The 7810-nt window shown below is 44.8% G+C and overlaps 1 protein-coding gene across 1 annotated transcript; it reads left to right on the top strand.

Annotated features, from left to right (window-relative positions):
- The first annotated feature begins 3878 nt into the window (after window positions 1-3878).
- On the top strand, window positions 3879-6272 carry LOC145803766 (uncharacterized). The gene is made up of 5 exons (XM_082897106.1): window positions 3879-4191; window positions 4294-4575; window positions 4660-4943; window positions 5040-5720; window positions 5952-6272. The coding sequence occupies exons 1-5, from the start codon at window positions 3879-3881 to the stop codon at window positions 6270-6272; spliced, it is 1881 nt and encodes a 626-aa protein (XP_082753232.1).
- The last annotated feature ends 1538 nt before the right edge of the window (window positions 6273-7810 follow it).

Genomic DNA, 7810 nt, shown 5'->3' with positions numbered 1-7810 from the left:
TAGTAGCCGAGCTTATTACTTGCACGTTGTATGTGTTGCATTAGCCATATCGCATTAATTAGGATCATGCATTTTTTCTAACTATTTACTTTCTTTTGACTTGCCTTCGGACATAAGGTAAGTTTTTATGCCTTAGCATATTGCATATGTGTGATTGCTTACTTGATATACCTGTTTGAATGCCTGTGGATGAAGGCTAATCACTTGAATTGGGATACTTTGATTCATGTATATATGAGATCACCATTTTCAGTGATACATATTCAAAACATTTTTTTCAAAACAAACATGGAATCAAACGTTCCAACTTTTCGTGAAATTAGTTTATACTTGTATGTTACATATAGAACAAGAGCATATACTGTACATAAAAACCACATCATGATTAGTAGAGGTTGATCTTTGATCAGGTGAGTGGGGTGTTCAATTATTGACCTTCCCCTCTCATAACTAAGTTCCCGAACCAAGACACTTTGGTAATGACGGACTAATGGCCTTTGGCACGAGTCATGGGTTTCCTAAATTTCCCAAAATAAATATTTAGGTGGCGACTATGATATCTGGCAAAGCAGTCCATTTTTTGGCATTTGATTCACACATCAAATTTTCAAAAGAAATTGCCGAATTTGGACTCTTTTTGTGTTTTCACTGTTTCACATTGCACTTGTGAAATTAGAATTAGAACGAACACACAAGTGGAGTCCGAATTGCAAAGGCTATTCATTCTTCCGAAAGGGAGCGCGAAAAGCCGAGCTAAACTTTTTGGCGACTCTGCTAGGGAATTAGAGAATTTGACTCAAATTTCATGATGTGAAATTTTATCTACATATATATGTTCTTTGCATTGCATTTGCATTGGTACACCTAAGTCCCTGTGTTAGCCATCTGTTATTCCTGGACAGTTTGCCAGAGGCTTGCCTACAAGGCTTGCCAAAAGGCTGACCGGTCATGGGCTCTATTAAGTTGGGAACACAACCCTTGGATCTGGATTACCACTATACCGCTTGATCCTCCTTTCACTTCTCGGTGTTAGGTGTGAGAGGTATATTAGGTAGTCTTGCTGAGGTACCCTTTGTGACTATTTGACCTAATGCATATAGTACGCTCTAGCGACCATTCAAATTAGGACAGGATGCTACCCGTACAGGATGTTATGAAACCACTTGCTTGAAATAGTGCATCCTAGATCATATCAAAATCTAGGACAGGGTAACCCTACCCCCTCATAGGGGTGTTTTGGTTCTTTTTATGTGGTATGTGCTTTTACAGTAAAATATACGGGGTGGTTCATAGCAGTGGTACAAATGAGCAATCAGTTTGAGAACAAAGTTTAGTGGGGATCACAGTTCAGCTGCGTGTTGTGATTAATTGAGAATTGGGGCCGAAGTGCTATCCGTTTTTTTTTAAAATGTTTTCTTTCTTTCTTTTTGCTAGGTAGTTTTTCATCATAGCTTCAGAAAGACTCGATATCCCCCAAGTTGTTTGGACTCATTCTCGTAGGCTTTGTAAAATGCAAGATCTTGTTGACGGTCAGCCAGTGTTAGTTTCTCTCCCATCGGTCACTCAACAAAGAAAGAACAAATAGGCATCAAAACCAGTACAAAGCACTCCACAAACACCTATTCGTATCCGCAATTCACCAATATCTCACACACCTATAAGAATGGCATAGAACACAGAAGAAATTGCTGCCATGATGGCAACTTTGAGAACCATAGATCAAAGGTTGGCCGCATAGGATGAAGTCATCGCTGATCTGCGACGTCCATCTGGGGCATCTGCATCTACTGTACATCCGGTCCCGGCTGCCCAACCAAATCATGATCTCCCTCTACCACTGGAAACTCCTCAGGTCCCAGATCCTCAAGAGATGTTTCCAACAACTTCAGCTTACAGACCTCTGGTACAACCTCCTACGGGAACCATTCCCTTCGATATGAATGAAGTTGATCCAGCCATGATAATTGCTAGGCTTGAGAAAGCCTTGAAGAAATCCCGGGGTTTCAATTCAATTCCCGACATTAAGGACGAGTACACTGAGGTTTCAGTCAGGTTGCCAGAAAAATTCAAAATGCCTCACATCGATAGATTTGATGGAAGCAGGGATCCGATTGTGCATGTCCGCCTGTTTTCAGACGTGTTGAGACCCATGGGTTTATCTAGGGCACAAAAACTCTCAGTATTTGAAAGGACCCTGTCAGATGTAGCGACCATCTAGTATGTCAAATTGGAGGACTTAACGAAGCGAAATTGAGAAGAACTGTCTGAGGGGTTTGTTAACCAATACTCATACAATACTCAGATAAAAGTAACAATCAGTGAGCTGGAAGCAATCACTTTGAACCCCAAAGAACCCTTCATTGACTTTGTGGCAAGATGGAGGGCAAAGGCAGCCAGAATCACGAGCAGACCTTCTGAAAGAGAACAAGTCAGGTTAGTGGTCCAAAACCTCGAGCCAGACATGTTGCAGAGAATGATAGTGGTACCGTTGTCCACATTTGCTTCCTTACATGAGGTAGGGGTTCAAATTGAGAGCGCCTTCAAAAAGGGCATCATCCACAGAACAAGTGAACCTGCAAAAAAGTCATTCACTCAGAGTACCAATGCCAGTACTAGCATTATTTCGCGGCCTGCAGATGTCAGTACCATTGCTACATCATCAGCCAAGATGGTCGATCCCTTTGCTGCTGCCACAAACAAACCGCACAAAATAGTCAACCTTGGAATCGAAGATCTTTTACCCCCCTCCATATGAGTCTAACCCGCGCCCTCAAGGTGTTGATAGACAAGGGGCATCTCAAGCCTCTTGATCCTCACCCTCTCGTAGACCCACTGCCAGCTAGGCACGACCCAACCCAATATTGTACTTTCCACCAACAACATGACCATCATACAGATTTATGTTATCGTCTACGTCATGAGATTCAGAATCTCATTGACAACAAAGTCATTGCCCCTCCTACGCCAAATGTGACAACCAACCCACTTCCTACACACAACCAAGTTCCTTCCCTTAGAAATATTAACCATATTCAAACACTACCACCTACCTTCAACACCAGCACATATATTACCTCGTCCCACCTACCAAAACTGGAGGTGGTTATTCCAGAAGCACGAACATGTGCATGATAGACTTAACCCCATAAATCCAACCCAAGCATGTGGCAGCAAGAACAGAGAAAGGGAAGAATACACCAAAGACTGGGTTGTCTAATACTTGTGGCATAGAAAAGGGGGCCTCACTTGCAGAGGAGTATGATCCCAGTTTATACATTGTGGCCATTAATCAACCAAAACCAGTGGTCCTATTGCCGAATGTGCTCAGTGTCAATGCTATCGGGGAAGGCCAGTTAGGGCAACACCAGAACGATTGGCCTGAACAAGGCCGAAATGACTTGGCTGAACTGGAAAAGGATCTAGTTCAGATAGAAGAAGACCTAGCCAACCTCTACTTAGTAGAGGAAACAAGTAGTGTCCAGATAGGCTGGTTGGATTCAAGTCAGCTGAAAACAAACAATGATTGGTTTGGTGACGAAGAGCTAGATGAGATGGAATAGACAAAAGGGGCCAGGTAGGAAAAAGTCGAGACCACATCCATTACTAGTACAGAACAAGTGCTGGAACAATTCCAGCAGGAGAGAATGGAGGAAATTCAAGGGAATAAGGCCTTGCCAGAAACCAAAACCATAGTGGGAAAGGAAAGGTATGTTGCTGAGGGGCGTGATGTGAACATGCTCCAAGTAAAGTTTGATAAAAGCTTGGCCATGACTGCCGGAGAGTGGTAGGAAGATAATGATCTGAGTCATGCATACACGGACGAAGGGTGGAAATCCAATACCCCCGACGATACGTGGTATACAGACGAAATCAATCACATGACCCGGAGTGGTCGATACTTCAAACCTGCGGCTATAGATCAACCAGAATCCTCTAACAAAGAGGTTGATAACACCAGAGAGAAGGGCTGTGAAGACAACTTGGTTTTGAAACAGCTCAAGAAGATTCAGGCAGATATCTCAATCTGGGGATTGATAATGGCTTCCCAGGAACATAGACAAGCATTGCTAGAGGCAATGAATCGCACTAAACTGCCTATTGACACTACCGCTGATCAACTGGTGTCGTTAGTCACATCCGGCGAAGTTACACCAGTGATATCTTTCATGGATAAAGAGCTGCCACCTGAGGGTGCCAACCACAACCGGCCTTTGTATGTAACTCTAAAGAGCTGAAAGAAGTGGATTCCGGTAGTGTTGGTAGATACTGGATCGGCGATCAATGTGTGTCCAGCACGGACTGCTTATGCCATAGGTTTGAGGCCTGCTGACTTCACACCCACAACTCAAGCCATCCGAGCTTATGACAATACAAGCTGGGATGTCATAGGAACATTCAAGAGCCATATCCAGATCGGCCCATCCGAACATGAGGTAGAATTCCATGTAACGGATGTTCCAGCTACCTTCAATCTACTGTTGGGAAAGCCTTGGCTGCATCAGATAAAAGCTGTGTCATCAACAGTCCATCAGTTGGTCAAATACCCCTTCAAAGGTGGGATTGCTACGGTGTACGGTAATTCGTCGATCCACCCTCCCTAGGGAACTGCCACACCAGTGTTAGAAATCGTACACGGGGAAGAAGATGTATTCTTCTCAGGCTTCTCACTAACAGAAGCCCGGGTAGTCCAATCTATCATGGCAGAAGTTGGCGGAATCTATGTGAGTGCTCAGTCCATCTACATGATGAACAAACAGGGGCATATGCCTGGATCAGGACTAGGCAGGAATGGCAGGCAAGGAGGCGCTATTACCAAGGAGCTGATTCACAACCCCCACGCTTTTGGGCTGGGATACAAACCTACTGCTAAGGATTGGCAAAGGAAGTGGGCTGAGTTGAGAGGAAGAATTAAAGCAAAGAAGGATGGAAAACAATATGAGTTAGTTCACAAACCAATATGGGGAACCTTGAACGGACGATTTGTTCACTAAGGGGAAGATTTCCCCTTTTGTGGATTTCCAGAGCCTTGGTTTGACTAGGAGACGAAGACAATCTATCCCAGGTTCGAGATCTTCTTCGGGAACCAGTTACCAGAAGAGGAAGATGAGCTGATGGACCTGAGTACTAATACAAGTCAACGCAGAACTGTAACTGTGAACGTTGAAAAAGAAGAGCTGTTGGGAGAAACACTGAATGACCTACTAGCAAATTCTACTGTCGAAACTGAGTCTGACAACTTGGGGGATAGTTTTACTATCTCAATGATCGAGGATAAACCAGAAGCGGATTTCTCTAAACTTATTGTGGATGCATCTGAGGCTCCACACCTAATCTGGAAATTTGAAAAGGGCATCATCAGCAGTTCTGAATCAGATAATAAGTCTGAATCTGATTCCATCGAGTCTGTAGAGTTGGAGTCAGATTCGAGTTCTTCTGAGTCTGGTACGTTCGGGAGTGGTAACCCGGATGCCAAAGTCCTGTCAAAGTCTTATTTTAGTTTTTCTTTTGAGTCAACTGTAACCGAGGACCTAGACTTTACTAATGGGAATGTCGTAGAGTTTGCTTACTTCTCTGTGCCTTTAGTTTGTTGCACTGATCTCGATTTTTACAATTTTGACTTAAACGAAGAGGAAGAAATTCCTCGGGCTTTGAAAAATTTGGTTGACCAAGAGGAGGAGAGGCATATTAAGCCCCGCACAGATAAAATCACTGCAATTAATGTGGGTACTGAGAAGGATCCCCGTTTGGTCCAGATCGGATCTACGTTGTCTTCAGAGGAACGCGAGCGTTTAATCACTTTATTAAAAGATTTCAAAGATGTTTTCGCGTGGTCCTACGAAAACATGCCTGGAATAGATCCTGAGATTGTACAACACCGGATCCCTCTTAATCCCGAGGCCCGACCAGTCAAACATAAACTGTGCTGAGTTCGTCCAGATTGGGCATTAAAGATCAAAGAGGAGGTCAGCAAACAGATTGATGCAGGTTTCTTGATGGTATCTGAATACCCGACTTGGTTGGCTAATATCGTTCCGGTTGCAAAGAAGGACGGCAGAATTAGGGTCTGTGTCGACTTCCGAGATCTAAATAGAGCAAGTCCAAAAGATGATTTTCTATTGCCACACATCGATGAACTGGTAAACTTCACAGCTGGCCATGCTTTGCTTTCATTCATAGATGCGTTTTCTGGGTATAATCAGATTTCGATGGCACTGGAGGATAGAGAGAAAATTGCTTTCACCACGCCGTGGGGTACCTACTGTTATATGTAGACACCCCATTTTTGACCGACCTTAAGACTCAGACGTCACTGATGGAGCGCTCGGTGATGTTGCATAATGTGCTCATTCAGAAGTTCCAGAGTCGCGGCCGTGAGCCCTACCTCCGGACTTCCGAACCCTTTTCTGTGCCTTGTCTCGGTTTGCGAGCCAGACTCGGTTTTCTCTGTTTCTTTTCCTGAGGGGAGGGAGAGGTCCCGTAGACCATCTCTCAATGTTCGCAGGCTACATTTGGTGGCCGTAGGTCATTTTTCCCATTTCGGAGTCCGGTTCCCGGTTTTCGGAGCCGTCAGGCCGTGTGCCTCGGTTCGGGACCGCTTAACCATCTCCTATTGCTCTGATTTTTGGCATACATCTTATTTCATCCCTTTTGAGGGACACTGGGGGCTGAGAAACCCACTTCGAGGTCGAATACCATTTTCGGTGCTTAACAGCCCGTTTTCGGGACCCCGAACTGCGTGTTTTGGCCCTGGAACGTTAGTTTCGCAACGGTTTTCGTTTATTTTTGGCAGGTACCTCTGTTTTATCATGAAGAAGGTCACTGAAGGGTGGGAGGCAAGCAATTGTTGCAGCAGCCAGTTATCTCTCCTCCGGAGCCTCCCGACGCCCGTTTTTCGCACTTCCGGGCTAGTGTTGAACACCCTAGGGGTAGTGTTGCCAACTTTCAACCACATATCTGTGATCTACACATCTGGGAGGCCCCTAAAAGTTGGTGGCCGGCCATTAAGGTCACCTGACCCTTTTGACCCCTTTCTTCCGGGCTAATGTTGAACCCCTTGGACCTTTTTTCCTGAACTTTCAACCACATATCTGTGATCTACACACATGAGAGGCCCCTAAAAGTTCATGGCCGGCCAGTAATTCAACTTGACCCTTTTGACCCCCTCTTTCCGAGCCAATGTTGAACCCCTTGGACCCACTTTCTTAGAATTTTAACCACATGGTTGTGTTGTACACACATAGGAGTACCTCCCCAATAGCTGGCCGGCCAGAAAATCACCTTGACCCTTTTGACCCCTAGCCGGCCGGCTAGGGGGTGTGGCCGGCCGGCCACCTCCAACAAAAGTGAGAGGCCGGCCGTGTTCCTCGCACTGTACACTTTACAGCTGTTGGGCAATATCCCCCAGACAAGATATTTATCCGGGGGATATTTTGTGGGGGAGTTTTACTCTCCTTTTCCCCCACCTTTACACTCCCTTTTGAACCCTTATAACCAGCTGGTGGCCTTCTTTGTTAAGGTTAGAAAAACTCACCTTAAAGCTTCCATAGCCAACTCCATCTTCTTCCTTCTCAATTCTTCAAAAAACCCTAAGCCCCTAACCATCATTCCTTCTACACCACCAAGCTCTACCACCACCATCTCATTTCCAGCAACAAGGAAGGATTCTTGAAGGCTAAAGAAGCTGCAAATCCATCCAAGAAGCAACAAAAGTTTGAATCTTCAAGGGTAAGTAACACTTTTACCCTTTTGACCCTTTTTCTTGATCTATTTCTAAGCCCCACTTTATTTTTGTTTCAAGCTCCGACCCTAA

This window comes from Camellia sinensis, chromosome 12, assembly GCF_055761805.1.
Source record: "Camellia sinensis isolate YWXY chromosome 12, ASM5576180v1, whole genome shotgun sequence".
In the NCBI taxonomy this organism is placed as follows: Eukaryota; Viridiplantae; Streptophyta; class Magnoliopsida; order Ericales; family Theaceae; genus Camellia; species Camellia sinensis.
The sequence above is the reverse complement of the archived record's forward strand: the minus strand, read 5'-3'. Positions and strand labels throughout refer to the sequence as shown.

Excerpts from the sequence above, each read along its gene's own strand:
- LOC145803766 (XM_082897106.1), top strand. The coding sequence starts at position 3,879 with ATGACCCGGAGTGGTCGATACTTCAAACCTGCGGCTATAGATCAACCA. Across the intron at positions 4,192-4,293 it reads TAAAGAGCTGCCACCTGAGG|CACGGACTGCTTATGCCATA; the intron begins GTGCCAACCACA and ends ATGTGTGTCCAG. Across the intron at positions 4,576-4,659 it reads TGGGATTGCTACGGTGTACG|GCTTCTCACTAACAGAAGCC; the intron begins GTAATTCGTCGA and ends TATTCTTCTCAG.